The sequence below is a fragment of the Neomonachus schauinslandi genome, chromosome 4 (assembly GCF_002201575.2).
Source record: "Neomonachus schauinslandi chromosome 4, ASM220157v2, whole genome shotgun sequence".
NCBI classification, from domain to species: Eukaryota; Metazoa; Chordata; class Mammalia; order Carnivora; family Phocidae; genus Neomonachus; species Neomonachus schauinslandi.
The window spans coordinates 66,995,632-67,015,081 of NC_058406.1; the positions used below are offsets into that span (position 1 = coordinate 66,995,632).

At 34.8% G+C, this 19,450-nt stretch overlaps 1 protein-coding gene across 6 annotated transcripts in view; it reads left to right on the forward strand.

Moving 5' to 3' along the window:
• The window catches only part of ADGRL2 (adhesion G protein-coupled receptor L2), a 162,726-nt gene that overhangs the window by 69,628 nt on the left and 73,648 nt on the right, over positions 1-19,450 (forward strand). For all 6 annotated transcript variants that reach the window (XM_021690197.1, XM_021690194.1, XM_044914552.1 and 3 more), the window contains exon 3: positions 5,893-6,106. In XM_021690197.1, the coding sequence (XP_021545872.1) occupies positions 5,893-6,106 (214 nt within the window). The remainder of the gene's footprint in view (positions 1-5,892; positions 6,107-19,450) is intronic.

The window sequence follows — 19,450 nt, forward strand, 5'->3', positions numbered from 1 at the left end:
AACTGCCTGAACTTTGAGCACTCTCCCTAACACACACACACACACACCCAGGCAGCAGTGGAGACCTTGTTATGGGTTCATGGTGTTTATGTAAAGACTCTGCCCAATCATTGGCTGATCACTAAGCTATGCAGACCTGGGCGATCCCTAGAAAATAAAAATTAGAATTAAAATAACAATAGTGAGCAGAGACTGCAGCCCTAGGCTGAGGGAACAGATTCTGTAGATTAAATCCAGTCAAGATACTAAAAAGAAAATATTACAGTAGCAGCAATTCTCTGGGGAAGAAAATCCGGATCCGCAGTTGCTAACAGAATATTATTTAAAATGTCTAGTTTTCAACAAGAAAAAATTTATAAGATATGCCGAGAAACAAGGAAATTGACCCATAATCAGGAGAAAACGCATTCAATAGAAACTGTATCTGATGTGGGCCCAGATGTTAGATTTAACAGATAAAAATTTCGAAGTGGCTATTATGAATATGTTCAAAGAGTAAAGTAAAGCTACAAGTATATTAGAGAATTAAGAGGAAATATGATGGTAATGACTTAATAAATATGTAATCTCAATAGAGAAATAAAAACTATTTAAAAAAGGCCTTGGAGAAATTCTTGGCACAGATTAGTTATTATACCAGTGTGTTGCAAATAAATTAACATTTTCCTTCCCAAATACAGATACCCAGCTTTATCTGAACCCATAGATTGTGATTCAGTAGGTCTGGATTAGGGCTTGAAGATCTTTTTTTTTTTTTTTAAAGATTTTATTTATTTATTTGAGACAGAGAATGAGAGAGACAGAGAGCACATGAGAGGGGGGAGGGTCAGAGGGAGAAGCAGGCTCCCTGCCGAGCAGGGAGCCGGATGCGGGACTCGATCCAGAGACTCCAGGATCATGACCTGAGCCGAAGGCAGTCGCTTAACCAACTGAGCCACCCAAGTGCCCGGGCTTGAAGATCTTTTTAAAAACATTTACCAGATGACTCTGATGCAAAATCATGTTTGGGAATCAATTATATAGTCCTGGCAAGTGACTTTAAAAAAAAAAGTCCTAAAAATACCCACTTTAAACAGTTAAGAATTACATCATATATAAAGGAAGAAAGTGTGTTTAAGAAATAGTAGCCATACCTGTGATGATTTATTTCTGTGATTCAGTATAGTAAGTTATTAACATGATATAAATAAAGGAGTAAATAAATGTATTTAGGAATAAGATTTGTTCCCTTTTTTCATCACATTTACTTAGTGAAAATGTTGAATTTTAAAAATTCAAAAAGAAGGCACAGCAATTTACATTTTTCTAAAAAAATTATGTAAATTTTTCTTGTGATTCCCATGATTGACCCATGTTTATTTTAACCCTTTCACTGTCTTTGTTTTTTTTTTTTATTTTTTTTTAAAGATTTTATTTATTTATTTGACAGAGAAAGACACAGCCAGAGAGGGAACACAAACGGGGAGTGGGAGAGGGAGAAGCAGACTCCCTGCTGAGCAGGGAGTCTGCTTCTCCCTCTAACCCTACCCCTGTCATGTACTCTCTCTCTCTCTCTCTCATTCTCGCTCTCTCAAATAAATAAATCTTTAAAAAAAAATAAAAAAATAAAATAAAATAGTTTATCCAGGAAGATGTCTACTTATGATTTGTGTGAACCCTGGCTGCCTAGTCATCACATGTGCTTTCCAGAATTACCTTGACAGTACTGTATAAGCTACGTGGTTATGCCATAACACATCCATGTTCGCCTTCTCGTGTATGCTTATATTTTAAAGAAATAGAGCAAGTAATATATTACTTGGTAATCACTTGAAAATGTTAGAATAGCATGTGTTACCTGATAAAAAGGAGGTTGCCTATTTAGAATCATAGATTGATGAAATTTGATGCAACTTCGAAAGGACTTTAATTCTTCAGAAAAAGAAATCAAAACACAGAAACATAAAATGACTTAAGCCAAATTCACAAGGCTGACCCAGACACACATACTTCCGTGCTCTTGCCATGTGTACGTATTTGAACAGCGTAGATTGTGCTCTCTTTATATTTATGGCACACTACACTACCATTTCCAAAAATATAATTTTCATTATTATCTATATGTTTTGTGGCCCTTTCCCATAATTGTGTCCTGTCAGATTTACTAATATACATTGGTGGATTTCAGACTGCGTGAAAATTTGTAAAATTATTATCAATAAGGTGGCTTGAGAAGACACACAATACTTTTTCTGTTTGTGGCCACTAAGAAGAGCATGAGCTCAGAAATCTGAGAACCCTGTGTGCATTATAGTCAAACTCATAGTAATCCTTGAGCCTCTGAACTTTATGCCTTGGTTTCATACTCTGTAAAGTTGGTATTATAATAGTAACCTACTCCATTGTTTTTTGTTGTTGATAATGTTGCTTAGCATAAAAAAAGTGATCCATATAAAGCATTTAGCACAGTGCCAGAACGTATTAATTGGTGTGTAAATGTTAGCTATTATAACTTTTCTGTGTCCCTATTTGAATTTTTTGTATGTCTGATTGGAAAAACAGGGTTTAAGTAAATGAAAGTTCATAAACATGTTACTCACCTATCTTTATGAGAAACACTAATGAACCCAGCAGAACCTAGAAAATAATAAATTGGCAGAATTTTTTCTTTTTTGAGGATGGCATATCATTTTCATTGATTATAAGTGGTTTATCTGTTTGTAAATGCTAACTTTTTATTTCTATTACCAAAGAAAATAGGTATTAAGGAGGGGGAAAAATTGCAATTTTTTTATGGTTTTAACAAACACTAGTTTGATTTAGCTTTGGTTTGACAATACTGGTTAGAATTATGTGTCATGTACCCACCTAGGCATTGGAATTATAACTAAGAACTCTATCATCATAGTCTAGCAGGGAAGATATAAATTAAAAATGAATATGCATAGTACAGTATGGTAATAATAAGCACTTTAGTGAAGATGTATAAAGTTCAATGGAAACAGAGGGGAGAGGGCAAGAATTTATAAAGGAGAACACTTATGATTCAAAACAATAGACACTAGCATTTAATAAGGCAATATTCACTATTAAGAACTCATTCAGTTTTCTCTGCAGTGAAAGCATAAGTACCATGATCTCTCTTCTCCAGAAGATTCTACATTAGAAATCTAAATTATTAAAGTATACTGATCTTTCTCTCCTTTTCCTTTTCTTTTTTCTTATTTTACTTGATTGGATGACTATGGCTAAGGTTTAAAAATCCTCTCTCTGAATTACCAAAACAGCAGGACACTCAACAATACAATTTCTTAAATATCTTTCAAAAGCAGCGGAAGATTAACTTAGAACCATATCTGTAATCCTGCAAACTATCAAGAACAACAAAAATTAAGGGCTTATTTTAAAAACCACAGTGCTTCATAATCAATCCTATATTTTTGACAAGTAGTGAAAGTTGTGAAATATGGCTCCAAGACAGTCTTCTAATAATGTGTTCTAACAGTAACAGTATTTTCTAATAATATGATTTATTCTCATTTATTAAAGATCTATAATTACAAAATATCTCTGCCTTTAAAACAGTCTGTGCTTCAAAATTTTGTATGTTACTTGTTTGAATTCCCACAAAGCTTTTGCCATTGAAGTAAGTGAAGCTCTAAAGCATATATATTTTTTTTATTTATTTGAGAGAGAGAGCGCGGGGGCGGGGGTCGGGCAGAGGGAGAAGCAGACTCCCTGCTGAGCAGAGAGCATGGGGCCTGGAACTCCAGGATCATGACCTGAGCTGAAGGCAGACACTTAACTGACTGAGCCACCCAGGCACCCCCTAAATCGTATTTTCTACAGAAACAAATATAAGAATACTAGTAAAAAAACCCCACTAGTTTAAGTTGAATTATAAAGTCAGTTTAGTACAGTATCAGGAAGCAGAAGAAAGCAATAATAAACGTGTAAAAGTTTATTTATGAACTTTCACAAATAAACTTTTTAAAAGGTTGGCCTATATTTGTCTTGACATTTGTTTAGCTCTATTTTTTTTTAAGGTTTTATTTATTTATTTGAGAGAGAGCACGAGTGGGGGGTGGGTAGTGGGGAGGGGCAGAGAAAGAGGGAGAAACAGACTCCCCACAGAGGGCAGAGCCCGAGGTGGGGCTCAATCCCGGGACCCTGAGATCATGACCTGAGCCAAAGTCTGACCCTTAACCAACTCAGCCACCCAGGAGCTCCTGTCTAGCTCCATTTCTGTATTCCTTCTTCATAGAGCACCTTTCCACATACCTGTAGTAATCTCATAAGACCACAAACCTTCTTAGTAAAAACCTCCCAAGTTTGGGGTGGGCCGCAATCCTCTGAATATTTCTGTTCTCCAAGTTGCGTCCTTTTCTGCTCTCTTCATTCCAATTACACCTTTAGTTTTCTCAGTAGAACTGAGAGCTCGGCCGCGTCTGAGAATTGGTGATTTTTAAGTCATATCAAAGTGTAACCCAGTCACCCTTCTGGAGGATTATTTGTCTGTTAGAAAGAAGGTGCATGTTTTACCAGGTGACTTTTTTCCATTGAATTAGTGAGAGACATTGTACAATACAGTTAAAGAGAACAGGTTTTGGCATTGGATTGACCTGGACGTAACCCAGTTTTATGAACTTGAATTTCATAACTTGGAACTGTTTACTTCTGAATGTCAGGGTTTTTTTTCTATAAAAGGGACATAAAGGATAATTTATGTGATGCAGAGTAATTGATAGAGATAAGAAAAAATACTAAAATTATTGCTGGTCTTTATAACAGGAATGTTTGAGATGGTGACAGGTTAGAAAATTGAAATACAAAATTGAGGTAATGTTGAAGTTTTTGACAGTGGTAGCTAACCATGGGGTAGAACACCAGCACAGTGAGGATGGACTTCACTCGCACATACTTCTGGCTTTCTTTGTGTTTACCCTTTGTCCTGTGCTGTGTTACTACTTCCTGGGTCCCCTGGTTGAAAACTTAAAATTCTAATCTTTTATTCCATCTGGGAATCTTTTTCAGCACTCATGAACAGAAGTTGTCTATGCTCTTTCTAATACACTGCACTTAAATTCATATGGCACTTTTAATTGAGCATTGTTATGTACATGACCTTATTTTAGAGTCACACAGGTAGGAAAAGTCACATCACAGGTGTTTCATCTCAGTTCTGTAGATGACAAAAGTGACTCTTAGACAAATTTTGCCCTTCCTGGGTTATTTCAGCTTGTTGGACGCTATTGGAGCTGTGCTGGCGCCTTTGAATGCCCAACTGCTGCATGCTTCCATTTATGCCAGTTTTAAATAAAGTGTCTATAAATTGACATAAGCTATTGTGCCATAAGTATGTTATTGTAATAGTTTTTTTGGGGGAGAACTGCTAAGACAAAAGCATTTTTTAAGATAATGCTACTAGCAGCAGTTAATACGTCTACATTAAATGAGACCTTAAAGTCAGTGTATATCAGAGCTTTTATTCCACCGCCTAAATGAAGATGGTTTCTTGATTAGTTGTTAAATTCTGTATTTGTAAAACTTGTCATTATTTATAAATCCATTAATTAAATTGGCCATTTTTCTTTGGATTTACTCAAAAAGAGTCACTTAGTTTCTGATTGTGAGTAGATTATACAGAACATATTTTGTTTGAGTAGTTTTAATTTGTATTTACAGGTGACTAGTTCAGCTAAAGATACATATTTAAAAAACTAATAAATTCTTGACATATAGTAAGGAGTCAAGGAATTATTTAATAAGTGTATGAATGGATGACTTAAAAAACATAATTTTTGTGACACCTCTTGAATATAGACATGAATCATATTACTTGAAAAATGCCTTATTAAAATAATATATTTCATAAATGTGTTGATTTTAATTTTTTTTTCTTTCATTTTTAAGGTTTCAGCAGAGCAGCTTTACCATTCGGGTTAGTTAGGCGAGAATTATCCTGTGAAGGTTATTCTATAGATCTGCGATGTCCAGGCAGTGATGTCATCATGATTGAGAGCGCTAACTATGGTCGGACAGATGACAAGATTTGTGATGCTGACCCGTTTCAGATGGAGAATACAGACTGCTACCTCCCAGATGCCTTCAAAATTATGACTCAAAGGTAAATACTTATTTGTTAATATTCCATTTTAGCTACTGCATCCAAACTGGTAAAATTATTTTAATAATTCCAGAGTCGATGAATAGAGTCCGTATCTCAGCCCATTTATTAAACTGAATGAGGCTTTTACCTACTAATGTTGATTTCTACTTTTAAGCTTTTGACACTTAAATCTCTGTATCATTTTTATATAGTTTGACATATCAGAAGGAATATGTAAGACCTATCTTTGATTTTTATATGTCATAAAATACAGAGTAAGAATAATATTCCATTGTAATCTTCTTTTTTATGTCTGCAGAATTTTGGAATATCTTTGTAACATTAAGAATGTTTTTTTTTTAAGATTTTTTTTTTATTTATTTGAGACAGAGAGAATGAGAGAGAGAGAGCACATGAGAGGGGGGAGGGTCAGAGGCAGAAGCAGGCTCCCTGCCGAGCAGGGACCCCGATGCGGGACTCGATCCAGGGACTCCAGGATCATGACCTGAGCCGAAGGCAGTCGCTTAACCAACTGAGCCACCCAGGTGCCCACATTAAGAATGTTTTTAACTGTCTGGGTCTTTGGCAATAATTGGTCCTTAATTTTTTTAAAAAGATTTATTTAGGGATACCTGAGTGGCTCAGTTGGTTAAGCATCTGCCTTCGGCTGAGGTCATGATCCCAGGGTCCTGAGATAGAGTCCCTCATCAGGCTCCCTATTCAGTGGGGAGTCTGCTTCTCCCTCTCCCTTTGCCCCTCCTCCCTGCTCGTGCTCTCTTGCTCACACACACACACTCTCTCTCTCAAATAAATAAATAAAATCTTAAAAAAAAGATTTATTTATTATTTTAGAGGGGGGGAGGGGCAAAGGGAGAGGGAAAGAGAGAATCCTCAACCTGACTCCCTGCTGAGCATGGAGCCCAACACGGGGCTCGATCTCACAATCCTGAGATCATGACCTAAGCCAAAATCAAGAGTCAGTCGCTTAACCAACTGAGCCACCCAGGCACCCCAGTCCTTAATTTTTTGATTAATATATTTACAGCAAAAATAAACAGAGAAAGTACAGAGTTACATATTTACAGCAAAAATAAACAGAGAAAGTACAGAGTTACTGTACTCCTATTGCTACATAGGCATGACCTCCCCAGTTATCAACGTCCTGCATCACAGTGGCTCATTTGTTACAATAGATGAACCCACATTGACACCTCATTATCACCCAAAGTCCATAGTTTACGTGAGGGTTTATTCTTGGTATTGTGTATTCTATGGGTTTTGACAAATTTATGATGGGGCTTATCCACCATTGTAGTATCATACAAAGTAGTTTTACCATTCTAACAGGTATGTGGTCATGTGTTATAGCTTTGATTTGCATTTCCCCAATGACATGTCATATTGAACATTTTTTAATATGCTTACTTGCCATTGTATATCTTCATTGGTGAGGTGTCTGTTCAGGTCTTTTCCCCATTTTTAATCAATTGTTCATTTAAGTGTTCTTTATATGTTTTGGCTAACAATTCTTTATCAGATAGGGCTGTGGCAAATATTTCCTATCAGTCTGTGGTTTATCTTCTCATTCTCTTGAAACTTAGCTTTAAAAAAACAAACAAAACAGCAAACTCAAGTTAAGAAAACATATAGCGTGCTTTCTGTCTTTCTCTCCTTCCATATATTTATCTCATTGGTTAATATTGTATTTTTAAAATGATGTGTTGGAGGGGCACCTGGGTGGCTCAGTAGGTTGAGTGTCTGACTCTTGGTTTCAGCTCAGGTCATATCTCAGGGTTGTGAGATCAAGCCCGAGTCTGGCTCTGAGCTCAGCATTGAGCCTGCTTGAGATTCTCTCCCTCTCCCTCTGCCCCTCCTGTTTTCTCTCTGTCTTTGTCTCTCTCTCTCAAAGAAATCTTAAAAAAAAAAGATTTTCTAAAAAAAATGTGTTGGAAAGTGTGTTATAAAATTTAAAATGTGTAAATGATATCTCTTAATGGGATAATTGCCCTCCTACATATAGGTAGAATACCAAAAAACTGCTGAGGATGGGTATTGCTTTTCCTCTGCCTTAATATAGAGCACCTAACTCCTGGCCTCTTTTATTTTCTCAATTTTGCTACACTTGGCATCTTAATTAAAATTTTCTTATATATAAGATATTAAAATCATGGTTAGTTATGGTCAAACTATACAATAATATCCAGCAATTGTAGTTATTTGGAACATAGAAACTCTCTGAAGGAATGTTTAAGTATCACAGAGTTTATTATACATTATTGCTTTTGTATTTTGTTTACTAGGAAAACCCTTCATCTTTCTATTCAAAACCTTCACCCTCTTCTCCTGCCTCTTTTCCCCCTTTGGAAACAATATTCTGTCTAACTTTCTAGTTTATTTATTAGCGTACCTTAAAGTAGAATAGCAAATTTTCTAGACTGGGGTCTGGTTAGTGTAGGAAAAATGAAAACATCAAAAGGTAATAAGAGGCAATGTAGAAAAAAAATGGAAAAACTATTTTTAAAAAATCCATGCCATAAGAAGATGGGTACAAATTGCTGTAAAATTTCTGATTTCACAGAGAATATGTTTTAGCCATATTATAAGTAGCACATTTATGTAGTTTTTCTTTAATGTTAATACTGGTCAAGATTGTTTTTTAAGAAACCAGAGAACATATACAATACTTTTAAAAAGATTTCCATCAAAATGTTTTTATTTTGGGCACCTGGCTGGCTCAGTCAGTAGAATGTGTGACTCTTGAGGGTCAGGATTGTGAGTTCGAACCCCACATTGGGTGTAGAGATTACTTAAAAAAAATAAATAAGATCTTTTTTAAAAATGTTTTAATTTTAGTTCTTAAAGTGTTCTTAAAGTTATTAAAAAGTTATGGCAAAATCTCATTTGCATAAGTGGCACTTGAGAAAGGTTTTTAAAATTTAAAACAGAAGTTCACTATGGATTGTGTAGCATTTGGAATCTGGCCTGTGAAATAAACCATAAAACATAACTAACTTTCCTTGGAAGAATAGATTCTATGCTCCAGTAAATTGTAATAGAACAATTTGCACGTAGTGTTTCAAAATTGGGGTACTGCCCATACTAGGGAGACACTAATAATGGACCATTTATCCATTCTTTACATGTTGAACTGTTTAATTGTAGTGATATTAGATGAGTATTTAGGAGTAGGCCAGAGAGAAGTGGGAAGTAAAGAATTATTATGTGCAACTACCTGTTTTTACAAAATTGACAAGCAAAAATCAGAGGAGTTGGTACAAAGAGAGGGTCTGGAAGAGCAGCCTTGAGGAATTGTACATTGTACGTAACTTATCGTTGTTTGTGGATGTCTACATTTAAATACATTGTTCAATATCTAACAAAATGCATAAGTCTTAATCATATTTGTATCTATTAAATATAATTACATATTATAGGAAATGTACAAGATAAGTTATTTTCATTGTTTCATTATGTTATAAAAGCAGGGCTGCATTTTTGATAATACTTTAAAAGAAACTAGAGTTTTGGGGGTATTTAAATTCTGTGGAAGAACACAGTGTTCACTGTACCCTTGTTACCAAAATCTCCAAACAATTTATGATGTATTAGTGCAAATAAGGGGTTAATTCCAAAATTAGGTGTAGAATCCCCATTTTCAAATTGTTGTATTATAGTGGTGGCTTATAATTATTTAGTCAGCACAATAACAATTTAAACAAGAACACTTTAGTGACAGGAAGACAATGTTAAAAGGACTTAAAAATGAGTTTCTCGGTGGTGGCTTATAAATACTTCATTCTGCGTATGTCAGAATATAAACCTTTAAGGAAGTCTGCCGTATTTGACTGGTACGCAGATTCAAATAACTGTAAGAAAATGTGTAGACAGTATTTTTGCTGCTGAATTATTACTGAGTAATGATTGAGTGCCCTGTTTTTGTTTTTGTTTGTTTGTTTTTTTAAAGTAAGCTCTCTGCCCAATGTGGGGCTTGAACTCATGACCCGGAGATCAAGAGTCTCATGCTTCACCAGCTGAGCCAGACAGGCACCCCATTTTTTAAGTATATACCTGTTTTTTTATTGAAAAATACTCTTTCAGTGTTTACAAATAGTTATTTTTACCATATTCCTAATAATTTAGCAAATTTTCTATTTATAATTGTCAGAAAATGTGATATTTGATAATGTAGAAAAAAGACTTTTTTTTTAAAGATTTTATTTATTTATTTATTTATTTGAGAGAGAGAGAGAAACAGTATGAGAGGGGATAGGGTCAGAGGGAGAAGCAGGCTCCCCGCTGAGCCGGGAGCCCGATGTGGGACTCGATCCCAGGACTCCGGGATCATGACCTGAGCCGAAGGCAGTCGCTTAACCAACTGAGCCACCCAGGTGCCCAAAAAGAGACTTTTTTTAAGATAAAAAAATTTCTCTCTAGAAAGCTCAAATAAAAGCACTTGAACTTTTCTATTAAATTTCTAAACTATAATGATGGAGATAAACACAAATTTCAATACCATTGAAATTAAAATATGTTTGTATTGTATTTCAAGGCCTTTTCACCCCCTCCCTCACTGTCATCACTTCAACACTGAGAGTCAAGTAAATAAATACACTTGTAATTTTGACTGTGGCAGTGGTAAAAGTATTAATAATTGTTTTTCATTCTTCACTTTCTATTTCTATTCATTCAAAAGTGTGAAACGAAGGATCTATTAGAAACTGACATGACACTTGTCTTATAAGTACAACAAATGGCTCATCTGAGAAAGTGAGAAATGAAATTCTTCCCTAAAATGCTATGTATTTTAATACTTCATAAAATAACCAGCTTGTGCTTTCTATTTCTCTCTCTGACAAATAAATAAATAAAATCTTAAAAAAAAGAAAAGAAAAGGGACGCCTGGGTGGCTCAGTCAGTTAAGCATCTGCCTTCGGCTCAGGTCATGATCCCAGGGTACTGGGATCGAGTCCCACATGCTGAGCAGGGAGCCTGCTTCTCCCTCTGCCTATCGCTCCCCCTGCTTGTGCTTTCTCTCTCTCTCTCTGACAAATAAGTTAAATAAAATCTTAAAATAAACACCATTAGAGATAATGATTTAGGACTCTTTGAAGATAATTATAGTGAGGTACCTTAAAAAATTGTGCAACAGTTTTAGCTTTTTGATTTCATTAAAGCAGCACAAACAAAAAACCTTAGTACTATTCTGAAGTATTTGATGAATAAGAAATTAGAATTTTGCTAACAATATCGGGTTTCTGCGGCACACTCAGGTACAGTCTAGTTTCTTAAAGTGATGTGCTAAATTGTATCTGAGATCATCTTCCAGTGTTATTTATGACTGTCCCTTTGTTCATGTTCTTCACTCTGAGAGCCTGCCCATTCTGATCAAGGTAGTTTGCTGCCTTAAACAATGCTTTATAATATGCCCTTATGTTTTTAGCATTTCGGTTTAGAGATCTGAAAGTAAATATGTACTTTTTTCCAATATTTAATGTTAGGTTAATGGGCATGGGTAGGTGAGGTTTTACAGTGGATGAGTTACAGAGTTAACTCCTACTATCAGATATGCATCAGTGTACTTCTATCAGTACAAAGAGGTTCTGAAATTAATAGGTATTCTCCTCAAGAAGCTAGAAAGAATACATTCTTCAGTGTTTTCTTATGGTAGGAAAGGTATATTTTGTGTAATTGATTCAAAAATAGGCTGTTGTTGTTTTGAAATTGCCCGAGGACAATAAAGGACTGCCATAGAGATGGAGAACTAGCTCCTTTAAAGCTTCTGACCGGGGCGCCTGGGTGGTTCAGTTAAGCGTCTGCCTTCGGCTCGGGTCATGGTCCCGGGGTCCTGGGGTCGAGTCCCGCATCGGGCTCCCTGCTCAGCGGGGAGCCTGCTTCTCCTTCTCCCTCTGCCTGCCACTCCGCCTGTTTATGCTCTCTATCTCTGTCAAATAAATAAATTAACTAAAAAAAAAAAAAACTTCTGCCAAAATTTTAGCCCACATGTAGACAGCGTGAACCTCATAGCATAACTACATGATATTTCTTATTAAATAAAGTTCAGTATATTTTTGGCTATTATACTACCCATTTAAGTTTCTTTAAGTTTATTTGGGAACAAACATGCATATAAATAAAGCAAGCAGTTGTTTATACAGATTTGGCACTCACAAGAGTAGTGAAAGAACATATAGATGAAGCAAACATAAACGCAAAGTTGACAGTTGCTGGTGAATAGATGATGTCATTCACAGAGGTTCTGTAGTTTGAGCATGCAAAAACTCTAGAGAACACCTGAATATAAGGGACAGAGGTAAAGCTGCCATCAAGGGAACCAGGACAAGCACAAGAAGATAATGTCTCATAAAGCTAATAGCAAAGTTAATAGTAAAATAGCCGTAGTAAAATAATAATAGTAAAGTGTAAAAGATGTACACTTTTTTTATTGACGTTGAAGATTTTTATTCTATCTAGACAGCCCAAATAAAAGAACACGCAGGGTTTTCATGATAGAGTTTCAGAATAGAAATCAAGAAAATGGCATTCAGCCTTGCCTAGACCAGAAGAATTAGGTATTTCCCTAGTCACAGAGCCCACAATGAATAAATACATGACGTAGATTTATAAAGTAGGGGTACAATTCAGGGACTTTTGTCTTAAAGGGGAAAAAATCTGCTTCTAGAACTTGGGTACAATTTCATTAAATTAAGCTAAATAAGTAGGTGACAAAACTTACTTCAGAGCCTAGATCTTTTCCACATTGGTTGGGATGATGGAAGTAAGCTCAAATATGTAGGAACCAGATTAATCTATTTTCATCCTGTATCCCATTCAGTAAATTTTCTATCCTTAAACTTCCCTCTTCTAAACCTATCAGTGTCCTAACCTGTTATCTCTGAGCATAATTACGTTGTATTTAACATGTCAATCCAACAGCAACTCAAGTAGTGACAGTTTCTTGTGTGTATGAGAATTTGAAGAAGTGTATTGTTGTCTATGTATGTGCATTACTTTTTCTGTTCAATGCCTCATTCCATAAATGATGGAATGTAGATGGACAGTAGATGCAAAGTGAGTCTTGAAAATGTAGTGCATATTCCCAGCATGTAGTTAGAAGTAAGGCTCCATGGAAAGGACCATGCATGCCTTAGTCTGGAATAAGCACAATGATCTTTCCCTCTACCTTTCCACCTCCCATTCTTGCTACCAGTCAAGGCACATACCTAGGGACCCTCTGTGGGGTCAAGGCACATACCTAGGGACAGTCTGTGGGGTGGGTGGTGGGGACATAGGCGATTGTTTCTATTTTAAGAGAGTTATTGAATAACATGGTTAAAACTGCTGAGGAACTTGGGACTCATCATATTCTAGTTCCCTTTCATTACATCGGGGAATAAACTATCATTGCATTCAGTACATTTTGTCCACACTGCAGTATGTATTTTCTCCTCACTTATTTTGAAAATATCCGTGGGAAGGTGTGACAACATGATATCCCTCTTTTCACTTTGTGAACCTTTGGAAAGGTTGAATTATTTGCTATAGGGGCTGAAACGTCAATTTGTCTATACCTAGAATCTCATTAACTAATATCTTAGTGACATGAAAATTTATTATTAAGTAATAATTAATAACTAGTCTTAATAATTCTGTTATCTAGGTTTTAAAAATACACTTCTGCTATTTTCAAGCATACTGATAAGATATTAAGTGTGTGTAAGATATTTAAAAGAGATACTTAAATACACACGCATACATGCAAAACTTTCCTATGAGAACTGATAAATATTGGAAGCTTCTCAAAATTTAACCAAGAAAATCCATTAGAATGCAAGTCACAGTTCTGTCAGTATTCTCTGGGAGACTTCATGATTATAGATTTCGGTGTGAGTATATTTTCCTTGACATACAACCCTCTCAACTTTTATATTGATCATTCAGTCTTCGTAAAGAAGCTTTGTATCCAAGTCCGAGCTATATGAGAGTTTAATTATTTTTGTTTTGATCTCTCTTTATAGGTAACAATACATTTAAAACCTATCTTTCTAAGATATTCATATCCCTGCCTTATTAATGGAACTTTTTTAGAAGGAAAAAATAAGCCAAACCTGCCTTTTCACCTAATTTGATATTTTATAATATTTTGGGGTTTTGTGTATTTTCTTCTTGCATTGTAAATACTGGTCAGGGATACTTTTCTCTTGCTTAGTCTATTTATTCATTGAAACTATTCATTCTCATAGGATTTAAGACTGCCATTTCTGAAGAACTACATTTTTACCTTTGTGCTGTTTATCCCAAGTGCTTTTATCTATCTGTGGTGTCAGATTTATCAGCCATTTGTCCATTAAGATGAAATGTATCTGGGGAAAAATGAATAACTCAGATGCTACTAACTCATCATCTCTGTGCAGTATACTTAGGTTATTTTCTGTTAGGTGATGGATTTCCACTAATTCTTACTCTTGGCCGAGTTGCTTTAAGACAATGAACTGGAATTATAAGCATCTCTCTTTGGCCAAGGATTGGGAGGTTACTAGTTATAGACCCTTGATCCTTAGTATAGTAATAAATAACCATTAAAGCTCTAATTGGTATATCTAATTGGACACATACTTTGCATGTCACTTACTGATGGGCATTTAAACCAAAGCATTCATTATAGGAAGGGGAGACTGTTGGCAGTAATAAACATGAAACATATTAAACATTCACATTTACTGTGCAAGAAAGACTAATAAATTGTAAAATGGCTTAGAAGACAAATAATCTAAATATCCCTTATGACCCTGCTTATCAAATGTAGAAGAAAGAAACAATGTCACATCAAAGATTCTGCCCTACAGGGTCCTCTGTTTCTCCTTTTAAAATGAAAATTAGTAAAACAATTCTACTGGATAATGAGGACTGAGAGGATAAGTGTGAATTGCCAGTTTTATCTGGTACTTCTGGTTAATATGTGGGGTTTTAACCTTTTATATTATGTCTTTTGGTTGAGGAAGCCAGGACCAATTTTTCTTAGGACAAAACATTACTGATCTTCAGTATTTCCTAAGGATTATTCAGTGAAGTAAGAGGTTTGAATAATACTTTAAAAGTTTGAATTTGATTTTGGTTTTGGATTCTGGTCAGATAAGGGAAAAGGAAGTTAGTTTTCAAAAGGAAAGACACATCTCATTTCAACTCTGGTGCTTTTGCTTCAGTTTTTATTTTTAGAAGTTGTCTTTATTTTTGAAACCAAAGTGGAGAGGTGAAGAAATAAACGTGAACATCGATTTGACATACAGATTTCAGTATTATTGAATAATCTGTTCGTAATGCTTTTCATAGTCTTGGGTATTATTTACTCCAGCTTTCTCATTTGAAAGATGTTTCAGATGAGATTACAATGGTATCTCAACAGTACATGTAATGTCATATACCTTGTAGTTTTTACTCAGAACATTCCTGACTTCATCACACTAAAATATTGGCTTCTCTTTACAAAGTCAATTAACATTAATTATGTTAATTGACAGAAACCAAGTCCAATTTAGTGTTATATTACCTAAATGCACCATATAATCAATGTTAAATAACTAAATGAAACACACTATATCTGCTTACGTAAGACAAGTTTCAAATACCCAATTGAGTACTTTGTTTTGTACCTAAGTGTGATTTCTTTTTAGTGTATAGCTGTTCTCTGATGGCATGCTACTGGTGTCATATATAAATATGGCTTACAGGCATCCTTTTAAAAAATGTTATACTTTAAACAAATAAAAATAGATGCTTAATCAGTTATAGAGAGTAGAAATGAAATTTTACTAGATTTTCAAATCAAAACATATTCACTATTTTTTCTTTTTATTTGGCTTTCTCTTCCCTTTCCCCACCAAAAATTCATAGCCAAATGCTACTGAAATGCAATGTAATACATATTTTCTACCCTTATAAAAAATAAATTATGAATTGTAAATTCATTTAAAAATTTGGAGTTATTTTTTGTATGTAGTAGAGCTTCTTATCAGAATGTTTATTACCAGAAAATTAATACATGTATTCATTAAAGCTTTGGAATAATTTCACTGTCTGAAAATATACTGTTTATTATTTAATACCTTTTATTATGCAATAAATAATGATAAAATACAATTTTGAGTGAAGATGAGAATCTTCCATTCTAACTATCCTTTTTATTTTATTGAGATTTTTAAGTAAGTAAAAAAAAAAAAATTATCCTCTATGTTATTTGGTAGAGAAAAAAATCCTTAGTCATTGTTTTATTCCAAATCCTTACTTTATTTTCTTATTAGCAGTTGAGGAGCTCTGCTTTGCCACTCAAAAGCAGGTAGCAATTGTGAATCAGTATCATTTATAATACATTTATTGGCTAATTTTATCAAATGAAGAGAGAAAAATATTTGATATTAAATTATTTTCAAAGAGCTCAGCTGTCATTTATTATGGCCTTACTAATTTTTCTATATATCACATAATGTATATGTACCTAGACTGTATTAGCAATAGCAACAGTAACAAAAAACACTGGTATCAATACACTACTTTGTACGTAGTCTGAAGAAGATGATTGTGGTTAATTAGGTTTTTGATAGCATAATGAATTTATCTGTCTTACAGGTTTTAAAGACCTATTCTTTTTACTTTGCTATGTATTTTCTTGAAATACCATATCGCAATTCAGTTATAGTTCTTAATGCTGCTTGCTATTCTGCAGTAGGTTTGGACCTAATATTTCTTAAGTTTTTAGGAAAAATCAGGTTTTGAAGAAATGAAAAGAAGTGAGCGATTCTGTAGTCTTGATATTTATTTCATATAAATCAAATATATTGTTTAACTAATACATTTCCCCGTTCTCCCAATAGTTTTTCACGTCATATGCAGCCAACACAGACATGCTTTTAGAACTCACCTAAACACACTCCCCATGGCCTTAAAGAGAGTGTCTGAAATGATAGTCACTCTGTATAAGTTGTCTTGAGATGATAGCAGTGCTTTTCTTTTCTTTCTTTTCTTTTCTTTTCCTTTTTAAGATTTATTTATTTATTTTAGAGAGAGAGTGGAATGGGGCAGGGAGAATCTCAGGCGGACTCCACGCGGAGTACAGAGTCCGACGTGGGGCTTGACCCCATGACCCCGAGATCCTGACCTGAGCCGAAACCAAGAGCCGATGCTCAGCCAGCTGAACCACCCAGGCGCCCATGCAGTGGTCTTTCTGTTCATTTTTGCAGACAAGAGATCTGTCATTGTTATTGAACTCACCTGTAATTTGTGAAAATATTCCTGTTTCTGAAATCGGATTTACCATGAAGCTAATGAATCTTAAATGTCAGAGCTGTTCACTTGCACAAGCCCTTCTAAGGTATTGTTAGGGCCCCTAGCAGTGTGCTCAAAGGGTCATATGTTTTTGTAAAGTTTGCTGAAGTACGATAGTTAAACAAAATCTTTTAAGGTTTTGATTTCATTCTCTGACTTCTTTTCTGTTACACTTCCCCTCATTTATGGTCACTTAGGAGTAGCCAGGAGCTACTGGGATTCTGTTAAGTAGAGGTTCAGTTGGTGATTAATTCAGTTTGGATATAGTGGGGTATTTCTATGTGGTCTGCAGACACTCGTGTACAGTTTAGTTATTGCTAGCTATTCTGGTGAAGAAATGGCCTCTAGAATTACTCCTATTATTCATTATATTGCCTTACTGATTGTGACATAAATGTGCAAGGCCAGATGTCATGTTACAGTTTGAATGTGTCCTGTGGCACCTGAAATATGTGGCAAGTGGAGGAGAAATAGTGTTTGATATGTATGGAACCAGGAGCTAGTCTGTGGAATCTGATTTTCAGTCATTAAATGTGTTAAACAGTAAGTGGGGGATTTGGTTCTCACCTATAACTAATCAAAACAGAAGTTCTCTCCTATATATTCTTGGGGGTACATAGACAACATTATCAGATGTAGTGCTTACAATTATAAAGACAACATACTGTTCCCCTCTTTCAATGAGTATCAGATAAAATAGAATTTATCAGAATACCTGTATTCGTGGGGCATAGGCTGTAGCAATTCAGCAAACATGAGCCCCTCTGACATTGTACACTTTATGTATCCCAACCATCAGTAATAAATAACAAATTGTGAGCAGCTGTTCTAGAGGAAAACCAAATTTATAGAAAGTGACACTGAAATTGTTACATATGAGACAATGGTAGGATTCGTGGTAAAAAAAATTATTAAGGAAAATATCATAAAGGAATGCTGGCAATTAATTTATTAAAATGTTATTTCAGTTTTCTGGATTTTCTTGCTTGTGATACTTCTTGGCTTTTAAAAATGAGTTGTTTGTTGTGATTTTTTTTTTTTCCTAAATAACTATTCACTTTGGTACCTAATTTTCTACTTGTAATTTTTGTTTTGTTGTTTTTTGTTTTTTTCATAAAAGTGGTACCCCTAAATTTTATAAGCTTTGGACCTCACAAAATTTGAATCTACCCTACCATTTTTATTTATAATGTGATGATTTTAAGAGAAATTGGCAGTGTTCTACTCGACATTCATAGCTTGCTATATGCATTTCAGGACATTTCATTGTATCTTTTTTATTTTATTTCATTGTGTCTACATTATATTCTAAAGGTTCAGAATTTGGGATGAGAATTTGAAAAATTAAAAATTTAACAAATTAGTGGACATTAAGTAGATAACAAAACATTCATTTATTCATTAAATAAAAGATTTAAGGTAAAAAAAAAACCCATTTTCACAGTTTACGTTAAATGCTTTGTTTAAAACCTTTCTATTATGACGTAGGCTAAACTAGGGGAGTTTTATTTATTTATTTTTTATTTATTTATTTATTTTTTTTTTTAAAGATTTTATTTATTTATTTGAGACAGAGAGAATGAGAGAGACAGAGAGCACATGAGAGGGGGGAGGGTCAGACGGAGAAGCAGGCTTCCTGCCGAGCAGGGAGCCCGATGCGGGACTCGATCCCAGGACTCCAGGATCATGACCTGAGCCGAAGGCAGTCGCTTAACCAACTGAGCCACCCAGGCGCCCTAAACTAGGGGAGTTTTAAGCTAAATGAGGTTTAAACAATTTTTTAAGAAATTGTACAAATGGACTTTGCTTTTACACTTTTCTCCATTCTCCCCACTCCCCATTTCTGGAAGTTTCCTTCACCCTCACCCCACAGTCCTATTATATTATAACTTTTATGTGGCGAAAAAAATATTTTTAAGTTACTTTTCTTTAGTAATCATTTCAGTGGGTTTCTATAAGATCCATAATCAAAAAATGTTTTAGTAAATCAAACCTTTTTTTTTTCCTTATTACTTTTGAAACTTGCCAAAACAATGCAGCAAGAAG